This window comes from Phascolarctos cinereus, unplaced genomic scaffold, assembly GCF_003287225.1.
Source record: "Phascolarctos cinereus isolate Bilbo 61053 unplaced genomic scaffold, phaCin_HiC Scaffold_5;HRSCAF=322, whole genome shotgun sequence".
NCBI lineage: Eukaryota > Metazoa > Chordata > Mammalia > Diprotodontia > Phascolarctidae > Phascolarctos > Phascolarctos cinereus.
In genome coordinates this window covers 101697196-101725172 of record NW_027555958.1, presented here as the reverse complement: position 1 = coordinate 101725172, position 27977 = coordinate 101697196, and the positions used below count along the sequence as shown (strand labels likewise).

Sequence of the window (27977 nt, the reverse complement as noted above, 5' to 3'; positions counted from 1 at the left end):
TTTTGTTCTTCCCAGCTTCACATTGGGTTGTAGCCTCTAGTCAAAACATGTAATTTACTAGCTTGAAAAAAAAAAGGCTTGTCCTTAAGCCTAGCTAACAATTTTTTTTTTTAGTAAAGAGCATTCTTGTTGAAGCCTCTATGAGAACAATAAACTGGCATACGTACAGGAGTGTTTACAATTTTCAGTTTTGCTTGTGGAACATTGCCTTCCAGTATTATCAGTCTTGATGTATTTGTTGTTTGCTGGTTAGAAAGTGTTTAAAAGAAAATGAAGAAAGCAAGAACCAAGCAGCTGAGAACAGCAGGAAACTTGAGGAATTTCTAATCCAACTTTCTGGCTGCTTAGAAATGGATATGAAGAATGAAGAGGAATCTCAGGAGCATTTAATTTCAAAGGTGTTTGTTGAAATTTAACAAAATTTACTTTCTATAGAAATGGTAAAAAAAATTGCGTGGGAAGGAAATTGGACACAAATCAGGAGATTGTCCCTAACAGCTGAATGACCTTGATTAAGTCACTTTATGTCTTTGGGCTCCATTTTCCTTCTATGTTAAATGAGAGAGTTATGATTTTGATCATTATGATTTTTTTTTTGGATGGGCAATGGGGATTAAGTAACTTGCCCAGGATCACACAGCTATAAATATGTGTCTGAGGCTGGATTTAAACTCAGGTCCTCCTGAATCCAGGGCTGGTGCTCTATCCACTGTGCCACCTAGCTGCCCCTGATCAATATGATTTTGAAGGCCTTTTCTGGCTTACTTGATCTTAGTGGGGTTATGCTGACTGCTTAATTGTTTTTAAATATATCTGTAGTTTGGTAAATTAAATCACCAATCCATCAAACAGTGTGCTTTTATTAAGTGCTTGTTATGTCAGGCCCCCGATGTAGTGGGAGACCTTGGCCTTTTTAAGCTAAGGTCTTTCCCAGGTCTCAGTCTGACTGAGGCAAGTCCATTCATTGATTAAGGCTAGGTGAGAAATGAGCCAAAGAATGGCCTCTTTTATCTAGTCAAAAAAAAAAAAGACATCAGTTAGGGAGGGGAAGACTGTCTGGGTCTAGGGCCATCTCCAGGCATCCTGATCTATATCTTGCCACTGGACCCAGATAACTTTGGAGGAGAAAGTGAGGCTGGTGACTTTGCACAGTCCTCCCTCACTTAAATCCAATTCATTTGTAAGTCATGGCATTGAAGGACAAACAGCAATAGCAACAGCAACAACAATTATGCCAGGCACTGTAATAAGCACTCTTGACGCAAATGAAAAATAACAATATTCCTCGTCCTCAAGGAACTTACATTCTAGTGCAGGAGATAACATGTAAATGAATAGATATATACAATCTATCTATCTATAACATACAACGTATGTATACACACATGTATGTGTGTGTGTGTGTGTATTTGACTGTCCACATGTTTTAAAGTTACATTGCCTACCCACCCTTCCAGTTAGAAACAAAATCAAAGGAAAAAGTTGATCTCAATGACATTAGCATTTCACTTTGGAAAAAATTAACATCATGTTGCAGGTATTAAAATGTGATTACTATAATTAAAATGAAAGATTATTTACTTCAAATAAATAACACACATGATCCTTTAGGATTTTTTTTTTTTTTGCTTTTTGGTGAGGCAGTTGGGTTGAGTGACTTGCTGAGGGTCACACAGCTAGTAAATGTCAAGTGTCTGAGGCCGGATTTGAACGCAGGTCCTCCTGACTCCAAGGCCAGAGCTCTATCCACTGTGCCACCTCCTTTAGGGGATTACTTAGAAAACTTAAAATAACTTACCATATACAACAACCCCTGGTAAGAGACTCTAATGTCCACTGGGCCTTGGAGAAGGGACATCTTGTCTCTTTCAAGTTTTCTTTGCCCTTGGTCTCTATCAGAATCTAGGCACTCTCTCTGTCCCAAGTAGAATCGATCACTGGCCCGTTAACCTGAACCTGCTAGTTCTACACCTATACTTCGTTACTTCCACAAAGAAGGGAGGTCTCATTTTCTCATTAGGTCAAGCTCAGTTATTATAACTTCAAGGTCCTGAGTCTTAAAAACCCAGTGCTTTGAACCGTAGTCAAGCAAAACAAATTCCCGTTGGCCATGTTCAAAAATGTATCTCTTATTCTGCATCTTGAGTCAATCACTTTTTTGTTAAGAGGTTGGAGGTTAAGAGCATTCTTTTCATTGGTCCTCAATAGAAATTCTGAAAATCAAGGAAGAGATAAATAGAATTAAATAGAAAAAAAAGAAGAAAAAACCCTTGAATTAATAAATAAAACTAGGAGCTGTTTTTTTAAAAAAAAGATTTTTCAAAAGTACCTCTTAGTGAAATAAGTTGACAAAGTATATTTCATATGGATGGGATTGACGTGGTAGCACAGTGTACAGAGCTCTGAACTTGGAGCAGGAAGGCCTGAGTTCAAATATGACCTCAGACACTTTTTAGCTGTGTGACCCTGGGCAAGTCACTTAACCTCTCTCTCAGTTTTCTGTTCTGTAAAATGGGGTTGTTGTAAGGATAAAGTGAGATAATATTTGTAAAGAACTTTGCAAAACATAAAGTGCTATATAAATGCTAGTGTCTACTACTACTATTACTGCTACTACCACTACTACCACTACTACCACCACTACCACTACTACCACCACTACCACTACTACTACCACTACCACTACTACTACTACTGCCACTACTACCACCACCACCACCACCACCACCACCACCACCACCACCACTATATGATAATTGCATTCAGTACTGTGACATATGCAATTCCCAATTAAAAGTCCTCTTACAAATACTTGACATTCATTCCTACTGCTGTCATCTTTTCTTGCCACATTGCACTAAAATAATTTCTATACCTGTAATACTGCTGTCAGAGACTCGATAAGTATATACTTTATTTTACAATTTGGAAAATGTCAGAGTCCTGCCACTATTTCCTTAAGGCTACTCTTGGATTAATACTAACTTGACTGCTTAGTAGACTTATATCTTCAGAATTTAGAGGTTGCTTTGAAAATGTGATCTTTCAGGCCAATGTAGCATTTGTTCTTTTTGCTACTTGGATCAGTTAGCCCACTGAATTGTGTGGAGATTAGCACTTGCTCATAGAAAGCAGCATAAAAAGTTGTTCATTTTTATTTTTCATTCCCTTCAGGTTAGGGAGCTGCATAAGGAAAACACACTTAAGCAAGAACAGATTGTTACTCTTGAAGAGACTATAAATGTCCATGAGATGGAGGCAAAAGCCAGTAGACAGACCATCATGCGACTGGTTTCAGAAGTAAACAAAGAGCAGAAAAAAACTGCCTCCTGCATTGAAGAGAAAGAAATGCTGAACAAGGTACACTATGTGAAGGGTGTGTGTGTGTGTGTGTGTGTGTGTGTGTGTGTGTGTGTGTCGTGCATGCGTACTTGCAGGACTCACATTTGTAAAGCAGAGTTGGCCAAGAGGAAGCAGGGTCATTGCTCTGAGCAGACTGACTTTAATGAGGGGAAAAAAAAGGCAAGCATCTCCTTAGAAGTAGCTTTGGTGAACTGTATGGCCCTCATGGAAATGAACGTACCGTTTATTTCTTCCTAATGTGTATCATGGAAAAGTGAATGCTTCTGATAAAATATGCCTTTTTTAGTGACATTGTAGAGGAAGAATATTTAGCTCTAAATATTATCCAGGCAAAATAAATCATCTCATCTCTGACTTCTGTTTTGTCTGAAATATTTGAAAATGAGAATTAAATATGTACTGTATTTTAATTTTATATCTGCAGCCTTGAATTTTAAAATCCTGGGACAACAAATTATTCTGTGTAAACCAATAACTGTATACTATTAAAATGATTTGTTTTTACAAAGCAAAAAATAGACTGGGTTGAATCCTTGAAGCAATGAAACCATAAAGAGAGAAGATTAAATTGTTGTTAAAGGAGGCCATGTTCAAATAAAAATGATTATGGGAAACAAGGAGAACTAGAGGCAGTCCTACTTTGTGAAAGAGATTATATTTCAAAAGCTGGGTGAAGGATAAAGATAGAGAGATCCATAGGCAAAATAGGGTAAATGTTAAGGATATTTTCTTTGGTTGTCTCCACTAAGAACATGGTGTTTAGTTGAGACAGGATGATCAGTGATGACCAGAGATTTAGCTATAATAGTTCATCGATAGTTGGATAGATGAAGCCTTTATTGAGAGCTCTCTATATTCCAGGTATTGTGCTAAGTGGGATACAGATACAAGCTATGCAATATAGTGTCTCTGCCATCAAGGAATTTATATTCTAGGAGGGAAGACAAAACCTAAAGGGAACTGGAAGGAGGAAGAAATAGGATACCAACCAATTGGTGTGGTGTGGAGCCAGACAGGAAGTGACAAAGAAGCTGGGAACCTGGCAAGATAAAACAAATGTTTACCTATCAGAGCTGAGGGACCCAGGGACAGAGCCCAAGTTATCAGTGGGGAGGAGGTAGAGTTGATAGTGAAAGTATTACATGGTGTGGAGTAGGCCAGCAAACAATAGTTCTACAACACATTAGCACTTCCTCTTTTCTTATTATTATAAATTTACCGATAAGGGATCCAAGATGACTGAGAACTGATGATATACATGATAACCTCTGAATTGAGCAGGTTATCTTGTCTACTATCCTTGTACTGGTTGCCACAGACTAATGATGTGTATATCAACAAACCCAATAAACATAATGCTGATTATTTGAACTTAGTAATATAATTAATTAATAACAGAAATGTTCTTCTGGTTGTACAGTATATTTATGAATCTCAAAAGATTCAGGTCTGAGTGTGACCCTAAAGTCAATGTGAGGATACCTGGTCCTTACTCCTCATCTTCTCCTCTCAGCTGAAAACTTTGCTTCAATCTTCACCAAAAAAAATTGAGACTATTCATCAAGAGCTCACTCTTCTCTATTCCTTTTCATCTTGGGCTATACAGACATATTTCCCCATTATCTTCTCTATTGTCTCTGTCTCTGCTGAAGAGGTAGCCCTTTTTCTTGCCAAGGCAAACCCCATCCTTGATCCTGTCCCATGTTCCCTCCTATCTTCTCCAGAAGATTTCTCTTTTTATTACCCCTACTCTTTAATCTGTCTCTCCCTATCTACTAGCTTCTTCCTTGCTTCCTGCAAACATGCCTATGTCTCTCCTCAACCTTAAAAAGCCCTCACTTGATCTGATCATTACTGTTAGTTATTGTCCTATACCTTTTCTCCCCTTCTCAGTTAAACTTCTTGAGAAAGCCATCTACACTAGGTGTCTCTTCTTTTTCTTCTTTCACTAGTATCTGAAGCTTCTGTAGTCTTGTTTTTTAATTCATCATGCACTTGAAACTGCTTACTCCAGAGTTACCAGTAGTCTCTTAATTGCCAAACCTAATAATCTTTCCTCAGTCTTCACTTCTTTACATCCTATGAACCTTTACAGCCTTATCACCTGGCTACTCTTTTTAACAAAGGTCCTTTTATGTAAATTATTCTAATTATTACAAATCCTTTGTAGGATTTTTTTTTTAAAGAACAAAAGTGTTGTACTGTGTTGGAGTTTTTTCTGCATCTATTGAGATGCTAATGCGGTTTTGGATGTTTTGGTTTTTAATATGATTAATTATATTGATTGTATTCCTGATATTGAACCATGCTTGAGTTCTTGGTATAAATCCCACTTGGTTATAATGAATAATTTATTAGATAAATCACTGTAGTCTGTTTGACAGTATATTGTTTAAAAATTTTGAATCAATATTCATTAATGATATTGGCTTATAGTTTTCTTTCTGTGTTTTATCTTTTTCAGATTTAGGTAGTAGGACTATATTTGTCTCATAAAAGAATTCTGGTAGGTTACTTTCTCAATTTTTGAGAATAATTTTGAAGTATAGGTAATAACTGTTCTTTAAAAGTTTGATGGAATTCTCCTATAAATCTATCAGGACCAGTAGTTTTTTCCTTTGATAGTTCTTTTTTAGCTAGATGTATTTGATTTTCTGAGATTGGGTTATTTAAGATCTCTCCCTGGTCTTCTGATATTTTGGGTATTTTATATGTTTGAAGGTATTCATTTATTTCTTTTGTGTTCTTAGTTTTCTTTGCGTATAACTATACATGATATGTTGCGTTTATTTTTTTATTTCTTCTGGTTTTGCTGTGATTTTATCTTCCTCACTTGCTACTTTACTGGTCTGATTTTCTGCTCTCTTCTTTTTAATCAGTTTAATAAAAACTTATCAATTTTATTAGTTTTTTCAAAGAAACCAGCTTTTAATTTTATCAATCAATTTCAAGGCTTTTTTGTTCTAATTTACTGATTTCCCTTTTAATTTTTAATATCTCTTCCTTTGTATTTCTTTTAGATTTGTATATTTGTTGGCTTTTTAATTTTTAAAATACGTATTCAATTAATTAATCTCTTTTTGTATTTTCCTTATGTATATTAGTAGTAGATATGTAATTTCCCCTATAAAGTACACTTTAGCTGTATCCCTCTAATTACTTCCTCCCCCTTATTTGCTTCAAAAATCTCTTTCTTGTGTCCATGCTCTACCATTCCCCCATGTTCCAGCTGCCCCCAAGAGTTCCACACTTCCCCTTCTGGGTCGACTTTTCAAGAAGAAAATCCCTTAGGCCACACCCAGCCCAAGAATCCCATCTCCCTTAATAGACCATATCTCTTTGTCCCTAGGAACATTCATCAGTGGAACCTCACCCTCACTCCCACCAAAGCAAGGCCTCCTTCTTCCCCGCACCTTTTTAATCCTTCCTCCCTCCTCCTCACTCACTCCTTCTGTAGGTTCTTTTCTTTCTGAAATCACTTTCCCCTTATAGCTATCCCTTGATTTGAACCCAGCACATAATATACTCCCCTCTATTTCTTTGTTCCTCTTCCCCCATTCACCCTCCTATTTTGTCATATATTCCCACAAAATTATTGATTCATCTGTAGACAGAATGTTGCCATAATCTGTCCACCATATACCCTAGGCCTACATCTTCACTGCTACCTCCACTGAACTTCGCCTTCACCCCATCTTCTTGTGTACCTTTGGAAAGAAGTTTCTTACTGGTCTCTCCATTCCTACTCTGTTGCTGTTGCTGTCCTTAGCTGCTGCATTTATTCACTCCTCCCTCATGCATTTCTGTTGTTTGGATTGTTCAAGAAGCAAATAATCTGTTCAGTTATGGTTTTCTTTCTAGACATTTTTTCAAGCACCTCTTTATTATTGATCATCTTTTTCCGTTTGTAGGTAAGCCAAGATTTCATGGTAGGTCATCCTGAGCTGCATTCTGACTTCCATTGCTCTTTGCAATACATTATTCCATTCCCACCTGCATTTTCTGGTGGGTGCAGAATAGTCTAGCATTACTTGAATTTCATTTCATTGTTGCTTGATGGTCTTTTTTCTGATTGCTTATACAACTTGTTTCTGAATTGAATTGTTAAATTTAACCACTATGTTTCTTGGAGTTTATAGCTTTTTTTTTTTCTGGAGGTGATCTATGAATTCTTTCCATTGATATTTCATTTTCTGTGTCCAGAAATTCTGTTAAAGTTTTTTTGTCCTGTTCTGTTCTTCTAGGGGGCCTATGATCCTTGAATTGTCTCTGTGCATCCTGTCTTTGAGATCAGTATGTTTTGCTTGCATAGTGAGCAGAGTTTCTTTTAATGTTATTGTCTTTTTTTAGATTGTCCTTCATTTCTGTGTATTTGAATTCCTGGTCTATTGTTTTCTCTTTCTCTTTTTTTCCTTTGCTGAGACTTGCCATTGCAGATTTCTCCTTTTCTAGTCTGCTCATTATTTTGGCTATGCAGGCCATAAATTCTGCTCTCATATTTTCCATTTCTCTTTTGAACCACTTGGTAATAGTGTATTGTGGTTCTCTTCTTACATTCCACAGGGTCTTCTGTCTCATCAAATATTGGATTGTTTTCTTTGTTTTGCAACATTTCTTCATAGATATCTGAACTTATTTATTAGATCTGGAGGCTACATATCCTTCCGTTGTTAATGTTTTCCCTGATGATTTGTGTCTTTAACGTTCATGTTTTTTGAGTTTTTTTCTTCTTGAGATCTTTGGTAATTTCAGTCTTTTTTCACCCTTCTAATGGTCCTCTATTTACTTTCTGACTGTGTCTCCTCTGATGGTGGTTTCCTTGGGCCATCTCAGGTTTTTCCCATGCTGGGCAATTCACGGTTCACCAGCTTCTGCCTCAAGTGATTTTTGGGTGGTCAGAACTGGCCCCAGCTGGGTAATGTGCTCTTTTCCTCAGGCTTAGTGCAATGCTTCTCAGCATCTCTCTTCCCCACTGCCCCCACCCCCCATCCCCATACACAATATACTGTCTTGGTGTCTTGCCTGGCTCCCTGTGCTCCTAAGTCCTTTGACTTGCCACCATCAGTTCAGAGAGCACCACACTGATACCATAGGGTTTTCCATTCCAGTACTGGAAGTTTAAAGCTTTGCAGCATTGATGATACAGGGTTGTCTCCCTCCAACCCCTACCTCCCAGAAGTTCAGTGCTTTGCCAGCACTAGTGCCGCAAGATTGTCTGTTGGGGTGCTAGCTTTTTTCCACAGCCTGAGCAAACTTCCATACCCTGGAACTGGGTTCTCTGTGGCACTGAAAAGAGGGAGGGGGGACCAAGATATGGGAGTGGTGGATTTTGTTGCAAGCCTGTGTGTCAGGTACTTGGGTCTGCTAGTGTAACTTCACTGCTGGTAGTATGGAATGTGGAGGAGGAGGGGTGCTGAGTTACCTTAGAGTCAATGAGCATCTGGTCATCTTTTATAAACTTTCTTTTGGGTTTTGGGTGCCCTAGACCATGAAGACAGCTGAAGTCGCTGTATTTTTGGCACATGATTTCTATTTTGGAGAGGCTTAAGAGGTTGTAGGGCTCAGAGAAAATGCCTAGTCCTCCATCTTGTTACTCATGTGACACAGAATTCCTATGATAGTTTTAGAATTGGTCTCAAGTCTCTCCCTACTCCAGTTCATCCTTCACTCAGTTGCTGAAGTGATCCTCGTGAGGTATACGTATACCATTATCCCTCTATTCCCTCAGTAAATGCCAGAGGTTCCCTGTTACTTATGGGATCAGACATCGAGTCCTGTGTTTCGTGTTTAAAGTCCTTCATCGTATACCTCCTTCCCACCTTTCCAGTCTTCTTATATCTGGCTCTCTTCCATGTACTCTGTGATCTGGCTATACTGGTTGACTTGATCTTCCTCACATATGAAACTTCATGTCCGGACTCTGCCTTTCACTGACTGTCCCTCATTGTTTAGAAATCTCTCCGTCTTCACCTCTTCCTCTTTGCTCTCCTGGGTTTCTTCAAAACTTAGCTCAGATCTTATCTTCTGAAGCAGACTGTTCCTTCTCCTCCCCCCTTCCCCCAGTGCCTTTGCTCTGAGATTATCTTCCATCTATTCTGCATATATCTTGTACCTACTTAGTTATTCACATATTATCTCTCCCATTAAAATGTGAACTCCTTAAGGGTAGGAACTATGGTCTTGCTTTTCTTTGCTAAGTGCCTAACACATAGTAACAATAAATATTTGTTGACTGATTGTTCTGATAACAATAAAGTGTGAAAATACTTAGAGGAAAGGCTCTAGCACAATGCTGTCTAGGAGAACATGAAAGGAATCCCATAGGATGTGAAGCTATGAATGGGCTTTGATCTATACCCGTGGAAGGAATACACATGTTGATGAGATCATACATCCATTGAATGAAAGAATGAATGAATGTGTGTATGTATGAAAAAGCATTTATTAAATTCTAGGCACTGTGTTATACACTGGGAACACCAATTCAAAAAGTTTGATAGTTTCTGCCCTCAAGGAGCTTACATTCTAATAAAGTGGGACAACAAATATAAGACGGTATTGAGTGGTACAGGGCAGGAGATGGGTAGGAAAAGGTGCAGAGCCTCAGGAAGATGACAAGATAACTTGTTTGGGTGATTGGATAAGATGAGAAGGTGAATGAAGTGTGGTGTGATTATCTGGAGTTGGACATAGTGGACTAGGTAAACTTATATTCATTCACTCACCAATAAATCCAGCTTGGTCCTGAGGCAGGAGTTAGAAAGATGATGGATTAACTTTTCTAAGGACAGGGGATTTGGATTCTGGGTGTCTTCTGCAGAGGTTGAGACATAGGATGGAGATATCAGACATGTGGCAAAGCCCCCCAGAAGACAGATGGATGGATTCCAAAGGGAAAACTTTGATGTTTTGAGGCCTACGGCTCAAAAAGTTTGTGTTCACTTAGTCACTAAATGTGGTGTCTGGGCCCTAAGGCCCACTGAAGTATTAAGAGAATATTTACATAAATTAATAAAAATTTATGTCACAGTGATTTCTAAGAAGGAATTATAAATAGCTGTAGATTCAAATACTTAGTAGAATGATAGAATTCATTGGTAGTTCTTAGTCCTGCCATGTCACACTGTTTCTACCCTTGCTTTTCTTCCTTTATTCACAAAGCTTACTATGTGCAAAGTGCTGTGCTGTTGTGAAGGTCAGAAAAATAGGACATAACCTTTACCTTCATGGATCTTAAGTCTAGCAGGGAACACAAGACTGCATCAAACACAATTGATGCTCAAGGTACGGGCAGCGTGAGATGCAGTGTGGTACGATGGAAAGAATGCTGGGTTTGAGGTCAGTAGAGCTTGCGCTCTCCTGCCCCTCACATTTACAACTGCCTGTCTGATCCATGTAAGTCACGTAATTTCTCTGAGCCTCAGGTTTCTCATCTGTAAAATGGGGATAATAAAGAATAATAAAGGGAAAAAAAGCAGTTTAGCAAAGTAAGCCAATATATCAATGGAATCTAAAAGTATATATGATATTCCATATCTGTAGCCCCCTAACTCTGCAAAAAAAAAGGAGGCTGGTACATTTTCTTGTCTCTTCTTCAGGGTCATACTCGGTCAATCTAATTACATGGCGTAGTTTTCAGTTATTGTTGTTGTTCTTCCCATTTACATTGTTGTAGTTTTTGTGTCTATCGTTTTGCTGGTTCTGCTTACTTCACTTTGGTCTTTTCTTGCCTTTCTGCCTTCTTCATATTCATTATTTCTTATGGTACAGGAATATTCCATTCATGTATCCTAATTTGTTAAATTATTCCCTAGTCTATGAGCATCTGATTTGTTTCCAATTCTTTGCCAATACAAAAAGTGATGCTATTTATATTTTAGTGTTCATGGGACCTTTCTTTTTAGTTTTAAACTCCTATGGGTATATTGCTGGTGACGGGATCTCTGGGTCAAAGAATGTTGACATTTTAATCATTATCTTAGTGTAATTTCAGATGACTTTCTAGAATGATTGGACAAATTCACAGCTCCACCAATTCACAGCCATTCTAACATTGACTGTTCCTATCTTTTGTCATTATTTCAATCCTTTTAAAAGTAAAAGTTGGTCCCTCTTGACTTAAAGTGAATAAAAGTTATAACCATTGTTGCTATTATTTATCTCAAATCCATCCCTGCACCCCTACCCCATAGGCAATTAATGCTGCTTTTCAAAAATATTTATTTATTTTTAGTTTTCAACATTCACTTCCATAACATTTTGAGTTCCAATTTTTCTCCCCGTCTCTCTCCTCTCCTCCACCCCAAGACGACATGCAATTTGATATGGGCGCTACATATACATTCATATTTAACCTATTTTCACATTATTCATGTTGTAAAGAAGAATTAGAATCAATGGAAGAAACCATGAAAAAGAAGAAACAAACAAAAAAAAAAAGAAAAAAGAGAGAGCAAATAATATGCTTTGATCTGTGTTTATACTCTATAGTTCTTTTTCTGGATATGGAGAGCATTTTACATCATGAGTCCTTTGGAGTTGTCTTGAATACTTGCATTGCTAAGAAGAGATGAGTCTATCAGAGTTAGTCATCATACGTTTAGGCTGTTACTGTATATGATGTTCTCCTAGTTCTGCTCACTTCACTCAGCATCAGTTCATTCAAGTCTTTCCAGGTTTTTCTGAAGTCTGCTTGCTCATTATTTCTTATAGCACAATAGTATTCTATTACATTCATATACCACAACTTGTTCAGCCATTCTGCAATTGATGGGCATCCCCTCAATTTCCAATTCTTTGCCACAGCAAAAAGAGCTGCTATGAATATTTTTGTACATATGTGTCTTTTTCCCATTTGTATGATCTCTCTGGGATACAGACCTGGAAGCAGTATTGCTGGGTCAAAGGGTATGCACATTTTTGTAGCCGTTTGGACACAGTTCTAAATTGCTCTTCAGAATGGTTGGATCAGTTCACAACTCCACCAACAGTGGTTTCTGACAGATGTTTTCAGTAATATCCTTCAATATTCAATTCAAATTCAATGCTTCAATAGATCTTTGATTTCATTAGTGTGTACATTCCTTATGTGATAAGATAGAGACTGCATGGTAGAGACTGCATCTCATTATATCTTCTCATCTTGTCCAACAAGATTTTGTTCATTTTGTTCATGTCTTACTATAAATCTTCCATACAGTATCCTTCCAACATGGTGAGGTTTTTCCTTTGGATCTCTTGACCTTGTGTGGATACCAGTGGATTCCATGGACTGTCCATTGGTTGTCTCACTACATGACCACTTTACCTCCTTTTCCAGTCATACATTTTAATCTGATAGTAGAAACTCTTTATGCTGTTCCAGTGACTCCCAAATGCCTCTAGAAAAAGACACCAATGCTTCTATTTGGCATTTAAAGCCCTTTACAATCTTATTTCTGCCTACTTTTCCAAGCTTATTGCATATTACTTTCTTTCATGTACTCCAATTAAACTGACCTGTTTGCTTCTTGACCATACATAATATTCTGTCTCCAGTCTGTGGAGCATAGGCTGACTCTATGACTGGCATACTTTTCCTGCTCATCTCTGCTTCAGGGAATTTCTATTTTTGTTCAAGGTTCAGCTCATTCCAATCCTCTTTCCTGTGCCTTCTCTATCAGAAATTAATTAATATTGCTTTGTATCTGTTGTCTCCATTGTTTCCCCCAGATAGAAGCTGAAGACCAGAACTGTTTTCTCTGGTACATAGTAGGCACTTAATAAATACCTGTCAAATAAATGAATAGTTGAATATGTCTCCCATGCAATTCTTTATTAGTAACATGTTGCCAATTGTCCATTGCCCTATAGGTGATATGCAACTTTAATTCTTTAGAAACTGTGGTATTTGATGACTCAGTCATAAAGTATCAAATTAAAGACAATCTAGTATATATATATATATATTATATAATATATTAAAGACAACATATTATTAAAGACAATATACATTACTAATGTAAAAACTTCTCTTTCCTATTTTAAAGATAACTTAAAACTGAGGAAATCTTTTACTTTATGGGAGCTATTCACGTGTCTGTGGATTCCAGAGGTCAGAGTCAGTGGGCCAGAAAGTTAGATATATTTGATTTCAAACATGTCCTTGTCAATCATATTATTTTTTAATTCTGTCTAGCTGTTGCCTATCTTCACTGATGATGGACAAAAGAGATTGTGGATGTGAATTACATTTTAAGAGACTAGGTGAGGCATGTGGAGGAATTTTCTGACAATTTTATTTAAGTTAGATAATGGGACTGCCTAGCAAAGGAGGCTTAAGAATTTCTTTCTTTTCTGTCAATGTTTCCTGTAATTTTAAAGTTTTCAAGATCATTATTCCAGAGCTATTGATTTCTGCATAGGGATTTTGCCTGCAATTAAGCTTTACTTACATCAGGTTACTGGTGGTGCCTGAGTTATGGCCTTGCACAGCTATGATTAAAAGAGACATAAGCATGGTTTTCTATTTAGTTATTGTTTTTTTTTTAAAAATAGAACATACTAAAACACATAAGCCCTATAGATCTTTTTCCCATCACCTGTCCTGCCTCCCTGCCTCCCATTCCTTCCCCCCTTCCCCAAGGTGCTCAGGGCTCCATTCTGTAGACATGGCCTTTGCTGCCAAAACTTACCTCCTAACAATTTGCCTAGAGTCTGCTTCTCCCAGGACCTACAAAGGACATCTGGATCTGCATCTTGCCTTGGGAATTTTTGAATGTGCACACAGTCCTATTTGTTGATCTTAACTATGGGGAAAGATGTGGTCAACCGATAGACAATTTTCAAAAAGGTTCCAAAGGCCAAATTCCCTCTAACCTGCCATGTGTAGTCATCATATTTTGGGGACGTAATTCGATCCCATAGCATATCCAAACCTGTGTAATAATGATTTGTGTTGTATTAGGCTTGTACTTGGTTTTTAAAATATTTAAAATGTAACAGGTTTATAAATGAACACCTTATTTCAATGCTTTATTTTGATATAAAGATAACCTAGAGCAGTGGTCTTCAAAGTAGAAGCTGTGACTTTACCCCAAGGGAGGTATGCCCTGACCCTAAGGGGTGCGTCATCATCATCATCATCATCATCGTCATCATATCCATCATCTTCATAGTGCTTTAAGCTTTGCAAAGAGATCCACACATTAGTTCATTTTATCCTCACCACAATTCTGTGAAGTAGGTGCTTACTACTATTGTGTGATCATTTGTAGAGTAGGACGATGTGTTTTATATCACTGTCCCCAGAATATCCACTTGTGGGCTTATCTCCAGTATAACCGTTCCACCCTCTTCATCCATTATAACTTAATTTTGTCTGTGTTTATTATTTTTCTAGTAAAAATTGCTAGTTGATCAAAGTTCTAACTATTGATGAGTTCATAATATACAGTAAACTGGATGCTGGCCTCCTCTGCTTCAGGCATTGGTCCCTCAGGAGGGTGGTTCTAATCTACCGATGACCCAGGGAGATATATCTATATCTATATATGTATGTACATACATACCCCCACACACATATGCATACATGTTACATACATATATACACATGTATAGAAAAGCATTTTTAAGTGCTTACTATATGTCAGCCACTGCCAAGGAAGGTAAGATTTCTCTTTCTCTTAAGAAACATTCTAATCAGAGAAACTAATGTATGTATGCTATATATATATATAATATGTAAATATAAAATGTATAAAAATCATAGTTCTGACCCTGTTACTCCTCGTTGGGGTAGAGGGAGATCAGCACAGCAGGGAAAAAATGTGTGTCCAAGGCACAATGAAGAACTTAAAAATGTTGTGAAAGAACAAATTGAGACTATTTCCTTAATGGATACTCTGAATCATTTGTGACTGTGAAGTCTGGGTTGGAGAGGCTGGCTCCTAGTTACTCTCATTTCCTTTCCTATGAGAAAAGTGAGGCCCACTGGGAGAGGAGATAGAAATGACACTGAGGAAATGTGAACTACTTAGGGTAGTGCTATAAGTTGGAAGGTCTTTAAAGATTTCTTTGGGAAGGAGAGAAATTTTTCTTTTTGCTTTAAATAGTATTTTGTTTTTTTTCCCACAGTTACATATCAAGAAAATTTTTAGCATTCATTTTTACAAGATTTTGAGTTGCAAATTTTTCTCCCTCTCCTTTTTTGAAAATGGTAGGCAATTTGATATAGTTTATACATATGTTATCATGTAAAACATATTTCCATATTCATCACAGTTGTGGAAGAAGAAACAGATCAGAAGGAAAAAAAACCCACGAGAAAGAATAAAGTAAGTAAAAAAAAATACTTTGATCTGCATTCAGAGTCCATTAGTTGAGGGAAGAATTTTTATGACTATAGGTTCTAGTGCATATATAGTCTCAATGTTTTCTTGGCTTGAATAAAACTTGTCCTGTACTAATCCTGAATGCTTAATGGAGAACTAAGAGATATTTTGGTGGGAGCAAAATAATCCAGAAAGTGACGTTTCCAGAATTTTAGCTGGGGGCAAGACCTTGAGAAATTTTGTGAGTGAACTCTCAAATTGTATCTGAATCCACCATGTCTGGGATTGGGGGTCAACTGTAGTGTAGTATGGGTTACAGTAATAACTCATCTCTCTCTCTCTCTCTGTGTCTCTGTGTCTGTCTGTCTGTCTCTCTCAGAGGCAATCTGTGTTAAGTGAGTTGCCCAGGGGTCACACAACTAATAAGTGTTGCGTCTCTAAGGCCAAATTTGAACTCAAGTCCTCCTGACTCCAGTGCTGGTGCTCTATCCACTGTGCTACCTAGCTGCCCCAATAACTCATTTCTATAACACTTTGAAATTTACATGGCACTTCTCACAGCAATCCTGAGAGGTATATATAGTGTTGAACTCATATCTTTTTCATATGCCAAACCAAATACAGGATTTGGTAGGGTTACCTAGGTCATTAAGGCAGTCAAATAACGGCGTGCTGTCTAAGTTGGGGTTTGAAATTTTGTCTGTGTTTATTATTTTTCTAGTAAAAGTTGCTAGTTGATCAAAGTTCTAACTATTGATGAGTTTATAATATACAGTAAACTGGATGCTAAAATATTCTCTGGGATTTTTGTAAAAAGCACAAAGTTATTCTGATGAAAGGCAGTGAGGTATATAGTAGAAAGAACAATGAATTTAGAGTCAGAGGACCTGAGTTTGAGTTGTGCTTTTACCATTTACTAGCTAGATGACCTCAGAATAATTCATTTACCCTTTCTGAACTTCCATTTCCTCATCTGTAAAATAGTGATATTCTTTGTATTACCTAGCTTAGAGAGTTGTTTGATTAAAGTTCTTTGAAAACTATACAGTGCTAGAGAAATGTCTGACACATAGTATATGCTTAATATATATTTATCTATGGTTATTCAAACTTGTTGAATGGGTCACTTGGCTGACTGTGCAAAACTGCCCCTTTTTGTATCTCGGGTGATTTTTTTCTCCTCCATGTAAAAGTCCCTTATTATGTATTGATGTTGTATGTGAAACTCTAGCGTGATTGTATGTGAATTTCTTTTATTAGCCTACCTAATTGGTAATCTCAATATTCTGATCACTCCCCTCCCCCCAATTTTATCTTAGTATATTTAAGCAAATTTATTACTGCTGAGGCTGGGGACTATAATTAACCATCCATCATGTTTCTTGATGAAAGTAAGTCTGCAAACTGTTGAAATATTCCAATTGTGAGAAAGTGTCCTTGGTTTTTTACTTTACTACCCATAATTTAATTAGTAGTCACAGTGGGTCTTTTCTGAGAGGACTGCTTTAGAATGGCAAAGGGGAAATGAAGCCAACTATTGCCAGCAACTTGAAAGGCAAGGCATTTTTAGAAATTGATTCTATAATTAGTTCGGTTATTACCACTGGGATACAGGCATCTTAACTGCTCATCCACTTTTTGAATTTTTTTTTATATCAGCACATAGAAATTAGTTGACTTAAAAATCGGTTTGTGTATTTGAATGTGTGTATGTATGAGAGAGACAGAGAGAGAGAGGAGAAGGGGAAAGAGGAAAAAGGGGGAGAAAAAAAGAGGAGAGAGAGAAAAATATGTATATATATATGTATATGTATATGTCCAATAAATCATCTGATAGTCTATCTTCCATAATATTCAGGACAAATTTTTACGCTTCCCCCACCCCCAAACCTATTTATTTCAAATATCATTTCTCCTTTTTCTAATCTCTTGGTATAGGGAAAGTATTTTTAAAGAGAGGCAATGGGTTGTAGTGGAATAATGCTAGATTTGAGGTTAGGAAGACCTAGGTTTAAAGTGCCTCTGAGTAGCTGTGTGACTATGAATAGGTAAATCAAAAAATCTCTCTGAACCTCAGTTACTCCAACTGTTTAAATGGAGATAATACCTGTAGTAGATGCTCCAAAGGGGATGTTCTGAGGTGCAGAGAAGCTAGTAGAGTACCAGGCAAGCTTTAAAGTACTATGCAAATACCAATTGTCATTAAATCCTCTAGTAGTCACCCACTTTTATAAAGGAGGAGGGCAACTGGTGAAAATTACAGGCTTTGACCCATCAGGCCTTCATAGTCTAGTCATGGGTATTGCCCTCTATTCATGAAGTTCCATTTTGCTTTTAGAACTTGCTTGCCCTAAACCTAACTGGAAGACTTTTTACATGTTGATTAATCAGTCAATGATTTTTACATGCTTTTTATAAACAGAAAACACTTTTTTCTAAAGTATAGCTTTTTGCTTTTTTATTGCTTTTTAAAAACAAGTCTTCTGGATCTTTCCCTTATATTCATGTAGTGGGATAAACAGAAGAGTATATGTGGCTTTTCTCATGATATATGTTATTTTAATTATTATATTAACTCCTCCTTTCTCCCCCTCAAAAAAAAAAGACCCATCATTTCATTGGCATTCTGTGCAACTTAGAGTCTGAGAGGGTTTCCTGGGGTCACTGAGAGAAAGGGTAAGTATCTTGCCCAGGGTCACATAGTACATATCAGAAGCAGCACCTGAGCCCAGGTCTTCCTGAATTCAAGATCAGCTCTCTATTCCATAAGCCATGCTGCCTTTCATTATGCTCATTATAGTCTTTCAATTATTTTTCACAGACCGTCATTTTTTCTCCCATCTCTCTTTATTCCTTCCTCCATCCCTCTCTTTCTTTTTCTTTCTTTCTTTTCTTTCTTTCTTTCTTTTCTTTCTTTCTTTCTTTCTTTCTTTCTTTCTTTCTTTCTTTCTTTCTTTCTTTCTTTCTCTCTCTCTTCTCTCTCTTTCTCTCTTTCTTTCTTTTTCTTTCTTTCTTTCTCTCTTTCTTTCTTTCTTTCTTTCTTTCTTTCTTTCTTTCTTTCTTTCTTTCTTTCTTTCTTTCTTTCTTTCTTTCTTTCTTTCTTTCTTTCTTCCTTTCTCTCTCTTTTTCTTTTTGTTTCCTTCTTTAGCTTTTTTCTGTATTAATTATGAGAAAGGATCACAAATTTAGAGCTGGACCTTAAAAGCCATATAGCCCTACCCCGTCATTTTACAGATGAGAAAACTGAGACTTAGAGAGGTTTGGTGACTTGCCCAGGATCATGCAGCTAATAAATGCCTTAGGCAGTATTCAGACTTGGGTATTCTTGACTACAAGTCCATCACTCTATGCCAGCCTTTGTTCATATAATACTTTTTTTTAAACCAATAGGTTATATTTTTCCTCTAATCATAATCCTTACATCTTATTTGCTTTGCTCTTTACTGCTGTTCATTATTTGTATGAGCCTATAAAAAGAGTCTTCTTTGTAGTGTCTCAGATATCATGAAAGAACTGAGTGTAGATCAGAACAGAGCAGTGAATTGGGAGTGGAGAACTAGTGCAGGTTTCTAGTTTCCCCTCTACCTGGGAGAAAATTGTGGTCTGAGTCAGAGGCATGTTGCCGTTGCAAATGTTTTCACCCCGGTGGTCTGAGAGGAGAGTTCTTGAGTCTTGAATTACAGTCACCGGTGCTGGTAAGGCCATGGTGTAACCTTTTTGCCTGAGAAATGGCAGCTATGAAGAAGGGAAGCATGGAGCCAAGTATTAGGAGTTCCTGAATCCCAGGCTTTTGGAGGGGTATGGGGAGTTTCTGACTAAGTTTGGTTTCAACCTTGTAGTATCCAAGGTCATTCAATCCTTTCCAGTTCTTGGCAGAGAATGAAGAAGCAACATAGCTGATTAATAGTTCTACCTTCTTTTTGTTCGTTATCTAATGCAAATAATTGAGTATATGTTCTATGAGAATCTTCATTTCCTCCTTATGGTTAAAAAAATCCCTTTCATTCCTCATGCTGTACCTTTGTCTTCATCTTTGGTTCCTGTTGCTCCTGTCTTCCATACATGTCTTTTTTTTTTTAAGGCAATTGGGGTTAAGTGACTTGCCCAGGGTCACACAGCTAGTAAGTGTCAAGTGTTTGGTCTGAGGCCGGATTATGAGCTCAGGTCCTCCTGACTTCAGGGCCAGCGCTCTGTCCACTGTGCCACCTAGCTGCCCCCATACATGTCTTTTAAAAGTCTAAATACATTCACATCAGTCTCCTTAGACAACTCCCTCTTCCTACTGATCAGAATTTTTTCACTTTGTGTTTTCAGAATTTCATTCTTTAGAGTTAGAGTTCATAATATTTTAAGATGTATAAAATATAATACAAAAGGAAACCAATCATGTTGAAATACAACTAGCAAAATATTCATAAAAATCCAAATTTATGTACTCTAGGTGAGAATCCCTGTTTTAGAGCTTCTAATCCTCTTGGGTTGACTTTTCCTATGGAATTTTAGGCTATTTGATCTCACTCATTCTTTCCCTGAATAACTTCTAATTTGTTCTCTCACAATCAATCTCCATCCAGTACTTTTTGTTTTTCACTTAAATATCTCTGCAGTTTATAACTGTTGCTTGGTCTCTCTTGGATACTCTCTTTTCATACTTTAGTGGTTCTCCTGCCTCTCTTAATATTTTTTTATTTGTAACCTTTGTTCTCTCTTCTCTCTTTTCCTGATTCATACATGTATTGGTATTATGGTAATGACCTTCCCCTTCAGACCTTATGTAGCATTATATTTTGTAAACTCCTTAATTCAATTATCACGTAAAATTGTGTGTCATAACTATCTATAGTGATGGCTTAGCTCCTTATGAAACTCTAAGCTGCTTGAGGTCAGGGACCATTTTCTATCCAAAACTTTGTTTCTTCCCCAGTGCCCTGCTCATGGTGGTAATAAATGTTTGTTGATTTTGATTTGATTCCTTTTTTTTAAAACTCCTAATTTACCTGGCATATTCTTTGCATCTGGAATACTAACTGGTGCTTTAGGAAGAAAAGGTAGAATAATTAGGATAAAGGATAGAAGAAAACTCTCACCCTAAATTTTTTGTCATTAATAATCAAAGTAAATCAATTGATGAACTTAATACATGCACATCATACCTCCAATCCCTAATTGTTTGCAGGAAACCATGAGTTCAGATGAAACAAATTCCAGGGGGCAGTTAGTTTCATATTTTCAACAAGCAATTAAATTCAGTAAACATTTATTAAGTGCCTACTGTATGACAGGCACCATAATAAGTGTGGAGGATACAAAAAGAGCAGAAGACTGTCCCCACCCTCAAGGAACTTATAGTCTAATGGGGGAGACAATAAGCAAGAAAATATGGACAAACAAGCTATTTACAGAATAAATAGGAAATTATTAAAGGAAGGAAAGCACTGGAATTAAGGGGGATTGGTGAAGGCTTACTATAGAAGGTGAGATTTTATTTGAGCCTTAAAGGAAACCAGGGAGATCTATAGTGAGAGTGGAGGAGAGTGTTCCAGGCGTGGGACCAGCCAGATAAGATGCCTGGAGATGGAGTGTCTTGTTTATGGAGCAGCTAGGAGGCCAGTGTCACTGGATTGAAGAGTATATTATGGAGTAAGATACAAGGTGATTGGAAAGATGGGAAGGGTCTAGGTTCTGATAGGTTTTGAATGCCAAAAAGAACATCTTGTATTTGATCCTAGAGGCAATAGGGAGCTTATTGAGAAGGGGTGTGACATAATTGGACCTGAATTTTAGGAAAATCACTTTAGTTGCTGAATGGAGGATTGATTAGAGTGGGAAGAGACTTGAGATAGACAGGCCCACCTTCAGGCTACTGCAATAGTCCAAGTGATGGGGGACTTTGCCAGGATGATGGCAGTATCAGAGGAGAGAAGAGGGTATATTCAAGAAATGTTGCAAAGGTGAAATTGACAGACTTTGGCAACAGTTTGGATTTGGGGGGTTGAGAGATAATGAGGAATCCAGGATAAATACACCATTGGCTGAATGTTGTTACATCTCAATCTTTGCTTTATAGTGGCATTTAGACATAATATATTAAGACAGTTAATAAGAAATGACATTGTTTAGGGGAATTTTATGTTGGGGTATGCACCTAAAAATATTATCCAATCTTCACTTTCTGCCTTGTCTTTCTGATTCAAAGACATTATTTTCTACCCTACTCCCCTTTATCTTTTTTTAGGACTTGACCAGTGCTATAGAAGCAAAACAGAGTTTTGAGAGAGAAATTAAGATCTTACAAGAAAGACTAGCTATTGGCCAGAGGGCCTGGGATTCCACTAAGAAGGAGCTGAGCCGTCTGAAGAAAAATTCCTGTGAAACTGAGGAGAGTTTGAAGAACAGCATGGAGGAAGCAAAGACCTTTCAGAACCGTTTCTGTTTATTCATGGAGCAAATTGCCGACCTTCTAAGTAGAAACTCGGTGATGGTTAAGCCTTCAAAGGAAGATGTATTGGACAGAATACAGGAAATGAGCAAACAGGAAGAAAACAGGAAACAAGTAAGTGGACAGTTGTTTTTACTTAGTATTCTTTATTATAATTTAATAAAGCTTCACTAATTTGGGCTAATTGGGGTGGGATCTGGCTTGGGCCAATGTTTAAATATGTAACTTTGCTCCTTTCAAATATATCTGGAAGCTTAAACTAGGATAGCATCAAATAATATATTCTTTATTAGGTCCATTTCATGTATTGGAGTTTTACAAATGACCACATCAATGATATATAGATATATACCATTTCAGAATGTCTCAAGAAAGCTTAAAGGCCTTTGAAAATTACTTTTGCATATTTTTGCATGCTTTTGTTTTTGCATATTTTAACAATAACTATTTATTAATTGAGAACAGATAGACATTCATTCCAGGTAAAATGCTTTTTCCTCAGGGTTTCCTGCGAACTTCTGATTTTATTTTGTGACCAGCTCTTGTCCAGGTGTCTTTAGTTTCTTTGCCAGCATCAAACTAAGAAGGCACGGGACATAAAACAATTTTGTTATGCACCATAGAATCCAAAGTTAATGCATACCAGAGTTCATAGAGGGTCAAGAAAACTTTTTCTTCTGTTGAGTCCCACCTTCCCCAAGAATCTAATGTGGTTAACCTAGCCTTAGCTCTACTTTAGGTTTGACTGTTCTTCCAAGGAATGGATTTCTGAGGTGTAAATACTCATATTGAAAATTTAACATCTGGTTCTTAACATCCCTGGAGAATGTTTATATTTAAAGTATCCCCAACACTTAGTAGAGTACTTTGCACATAGTAAGTGTTTAATAATTGCTCTTTCTTTCTTTCTTTCCTTCTTTCTTTCTTTCTTTCTTTCTCTTTCTTTCTTTCTTTCTTTCTTTCTTTCATTCATTCATTCCACTACTGTGGATACTATACTTCTCTTAATACCACTTAAGTCTGTGTTAGGTTTTTTTGGGTTGCCATATTGTATTGATTCACTTTAAACTTAAAGTACACTAAAACCCCTAGATCTTTTCAAATGAGCTTTTGTCTGTGATGAATATTCACCTTCCTGTACTAGAACAGTTGATTCTTTGTACCCAAATGTTGGATTTTACAATAATCCTTATTAAATTTTTTTTTGGCTAGGCAATAGAGTTAAGTGACTTGCCCAGGGCCACACAGCTAGCAAGTGTTATGTGTCTGAGGCGGATTTAAACTCGGGTCCTCCTGAATCCAGGGCTGGAGCTCTAGCTACTGTGCCACCTAGCTGCCTCTAATTCTTCTTAAATTTTATCTACATTTAGCCCATTTTCCAGTATGAATTATATCTGTATGCAGATTTTGTCATTCAGTATAACAGTTCTCAAACTTTTTAGTCTCAAGACTCCTTTAAACTCTTTTAAAAAAAATAGTATTAGTATTAGTGTATGTATTAGTAAGACTCTCTTAAACTCTTAAAACTCTCTTCTCTACCAAAGAGCTTTTGTTTATGAGGGCATATCTATTTACTGTATTAGAGATTAAATATCTTAATATTATTATGAAAATAGTTTTGACCTTGCTGATCCCATGAAAGGGTCTTGGAGACCCCCAGGGATCCCTGGATGATACCTTGAGAATTGCTGACCTAATATGTTAACCATTCCTACAATCTTCATAACATCCACAAATTTCACAAACATACAATTTCTGCCTTCATCCAAGTCCTTGATAAAAATGTTAAGAAGAATTTAGCCAAGGATAGAGAACTGGTGGTACTCTATTAGACATTTCATTTCAAATTCAACTGAAGAAACATTTACCAAGTTTCTACTATATTTAAGACACTGTAGTAGGTTCTGGGCATTGAAAGACAAAAATAAAACAATACCTTCAAAGAGCTTACTTTTAACTTGGAAGATAAGACACACAAAAGTAAGCAACTACAAGGTTAATTTGAAGAGGGAGAGAGCAGTGACAACTTGGAAAGGAAATGCAATCAAGGACACAAGTGGAGGGTTTGGCCTTGGGAAAGAGAAGCACCTCTTTTTCCTTAGAAGTTAGGGCCAAGGAAGTTAGGATGGATGAAGACCTAGAGGAGTTTTGATTGTAGAGAAGAAAAGGAGATCATGATGGATGATCTCAATTGTGTCGTCTGCTAAGAAAGAAGAAGGGTGGCACAGAGAACTTAAGAATAGAAGAGTGTGTCTCTTCTTCCTGACCTTCCACAAGTTTGCCACAGGAAGTCCCACCCAAGGTGCTGGAGGTCTTCCTCACTTTCTCCTCACATCACAAGGTTTCTGGTAGAACACTTGGGCTGTTACTTGTCATCTCTTACTCTTGACTCTCTTCTTTTCTTGCTTTCATATTCTTTGGTGATGTTCTTTGGTACTGTTTGGAGTTCCTGACTGGTCAGACATTGTAGCCTACTTACACCTATGATGTGCCTCTCTTTTGTCCTCTGTAGGCAAATCCTCCTTAGAAAGGTATTTGGAGCCAGTATTTGGGCTCCATATGTCAACACCGCATGTCAAAATCAACAAAATGTTAAGATTGAAAGACGGATCTTTCTTTTCATAGTAAGCTTGAGCTCGATAAAAGAACTTTGCAATTTCCTGAAGGAAATCTGCCCACTCTTCCCCTCCTTTCCAACTCTGGACCCAGCTTATTGTCCCTTTATATCGCCTGTTCCAGATGTATGTACTGTTGGATAAACTCTATGGGATAGCCGTCCCAGTGCATATAGAAATCTGAGCAGTAGACATTCACAGGATTGTAAGATCATAGATTTAGGGATAGAAAGGACTGGTCAGGCCATTCCCCTAACTTCATAGATGAGGAAACAGCCTGAAGAAGGTTAAATAACTTGCCCAGGGTCACACAGCTAGTAAGTTTCTGAGGCAGGATTTGAACTCAGTTTTCCCTGATTCCAAGTCCAGCACTCTACCCTCTGTATAACCTAGCCACATCTTCATCCACTTTGTCTTTCTTATGTGGATGGACGGAGCAAACTCCTTTGAGTAAGTACAGATATATTCCAGGAGGCTCAGAAATGTCCTGGGACTTGCTGCAATCAGTTCAATTTAATCTACAAACAGGTGTGTCTGGAGGACTTCATCAGGCACAGGGAATCCCTTCTTGATCTGGATTCTATGCTGGATTTTCTCCAGCAGTGTCAAATATCTTTGGCAAGCATATATCTCCCTGTTTTATGCCTTTCCTGATGTTTATCGAATAGCATTATTTCTTTCATTATATTTTCTAAGGAATCCTGAAAAATCTTGATATGTGGATGGGAGACACTGAAGGGAGCATTTTGTTCTGCTGAATTAAATACTTTTTTTTGGCTTTTTTTCTCTTCTTTTTTGTAATTCATAAATAACAAACACCATAGGATCTCATAGACCCCTATAGCTTTCAATTAACTATGAGATTTTAAAGATATGACCAATGTTGTATATAATTTTCAAAAGCCTATTTATTTCTCTTCTAATACTTTAATTAAGGATGCTCTTAATTTGTGTGTGACTCATAAAGATTTTGTTATATACTTGTTATATAACACTTGTATATTATTATATATTATATATAATTATGTAGCTTGTTATATAATACTTGAATTGTTTCTTTCTGGATGCTTGCAATATTTTCTCCTTGACCTGGAAACTCTTGAATTTGGCTACAGTATTCCTAGGAATTTTCCTTTGGGGATTCTTTCAGGAGGCAGTCAGTGGAATCCTTCAATTTCTATTTTAACCTCTGGTTCTTCTCTGATATTCTTCAGGGCAGTTTTCCTTGATAATTTCTTGAAAGATGATGTCTAGACTCTTTTTTTGGTCATGGCTTTCAGATAGTCCAACAATTTTAAAACTCTCTCTCCTGGATCTATTTTCCAGGTCAGTTGTTTTTCCACTGAGATATTTTACATTGTCTTTTATTTTTTCATTCTTTTGGTTTTGTTTTACAATGTCTTGATTTCTCATAAAGTCACTAGCTTCCATTTGCTCCACTCTAATTTTTAAGGAAGTATTTTCTTCAGTGAGCTTTTGGACTTCCCTTTCCATTTGGCCAGTTCTGCTTTTGAAGGCATTCTTCTCCTCATTGCTTTTTGGACCTTTTTTGCCATTTGGGTTAGGCTATTTTTTTATTTTCATTTTTTTTTAATTTTAATTTTTTAATTTTTTCCATATGCTTTTGAGTTGAAAATTTTTCTCCCTTTTCCTCCCCCTCCCCCTCCCCAAGACAGCACACAATCTGATATAGGCCTTACATTTACATACCCATTAAACATATTTTCACATTAGTGAAGTTGTAAGTAAAAATTAAAACCAATAGGAGGAACCATCAGAAAGATGAAACAAAACTCAACAGAAGGTAAAAATAAGTGATAGCAATTTGACTTCCATAGTTCTTTCTTTGGATGTGGACAGCATTTTCCATCCCGAGGCCTCTGAAGATGTCTTAGATCCTTGTAATGCTGAGAAGGGTTCAGTTTAACAATCTTAGTCATTGCATAACGTGGCTGTTATTGTGTACAAATCCTCTTGGTTCTGCTCACTTCACTCAGCATCACACCATATAAGTCTTTCCCGGTTTTTCTGAAGTCAGCCTGTTCATCATTTCTTATAGCACAATAGTATTCCATTATATTAATATACCACAACTTGCTCAGCCATTCCCCAATTAATGGCCATCCTCTCAATTTCCAATTCTTTGCCACCACAAAAAGAGCTGCTATGAATATTTTTATACATGTGGGTCCTTTTCCCATTTGTTTGATCTCTTTGGGATATAGCCCTAGAAGCACTATTGCTGGATCAAAGGGTATGCACATTTTTGTAGCCCTTTGGGCATAGTTCCAAATTGTTCTCCAAAATGGTTGGATTATTTCACAACTCCACCAGCAATGTTTTAGCATTCCAATTTTCCCACATCCTCTCCAACATTTATCATTTTCCTGTTTTGTCATGTTGGCCAATCTGATAGGTGTGATGTGGTACCTCAGAGTTGTTTTGATTTGCATTTCTCTAATCAATGATGATGTAGAGCATCTTTTCATATGCCTATAGATGGCTTTAATTTCTTCATCTGAGAACTGTCTGTTCATATCCTTTGACCATTTATCAATTGGGGAATGGCTCGTGTTCTTAGGCTATTTTTAAGGTGTTATTTTCTTCCGTATTTTTTTGGGTCTCCTTTAGCAAGCTGTTGACTTGCTTTTTGTGATTTTCTTGCAGAACTCTCACTTCTCTTCCCAGTTTTTCCTCTACTTCTCTTACTTGCTTCTCAAAATCCTTTTTGAGCTCTTCCATGGCCTGGGACTGATTCATATTTTTCTTGGAGGCTTTGGATGTAGGACCTTTGACTTGTTGTCTTCTTCTGGTTATATGTTTTGATCTTCTTTGTCAACAAAGAAAGAGACTCTGGTCTGACTTTTTTTTTTTTGCACAGCTTGCTCATGTTCCCAGCCAATTATTTGAGTTTTAAACTCTTTGATAAGGTAGAGGTCTGCTTCCAGTGTGGAGAATGTACTGTCCCAAGCTTCAGGAGTTTTATGCAGCTGTTTTCAAAGATACTTCTAGGGACCTGTAAATTTTCAGTTCCTCCAAGGTGGTACAATCAAAGGTGAAATGTTTACTCCTTTCCTGGCCTGTGCTCTGGTCTATGAGTGACCACAAGCACTCTTTTATGCCTTGGAACTGTGAGGGAGTTTCCTCTTCACTGTCGCCACAAGTTCCACCATGTCAGCATTCCTCCTTGCCCCAGGATCACCACCTGGAACTGTGACCCAGATCTGAGCACGGACAAAGCAAGAGAAT

The 27977-nt window shown here is 37.2% G+C and overlaps 1 protein-coding gene across 2 annotated transcripts in view; it reads left to right on the top strand.

The window, feature by feature from the left end:
• Positions 1-27977, top strand: part of CCDC170 (coiled-coil domain containing 170) — a 91900-nt gene that overhangs the window by 26769 nt on the left and 37154 nt on the right. Inside the window, exons 4-6 of one of the 2 annotated variants that reach the window (XM_020986616.2) lie at positions 254-398; positions 3175-3360; positions 21910-22227. In XM_020986616.2, coding sequence (XP_020842275.1) covers positions 254-398; positions 3175-3360; positions 21910-22227 — 649 coding nt within the window. The remainder of the gene's footprint in view (positions 1-253; positions 399-3174; positions 3361-21909; positions 22228-27977) is intronic. The other variant, XM_020986618.2, reaches the window with a different exon arrangement.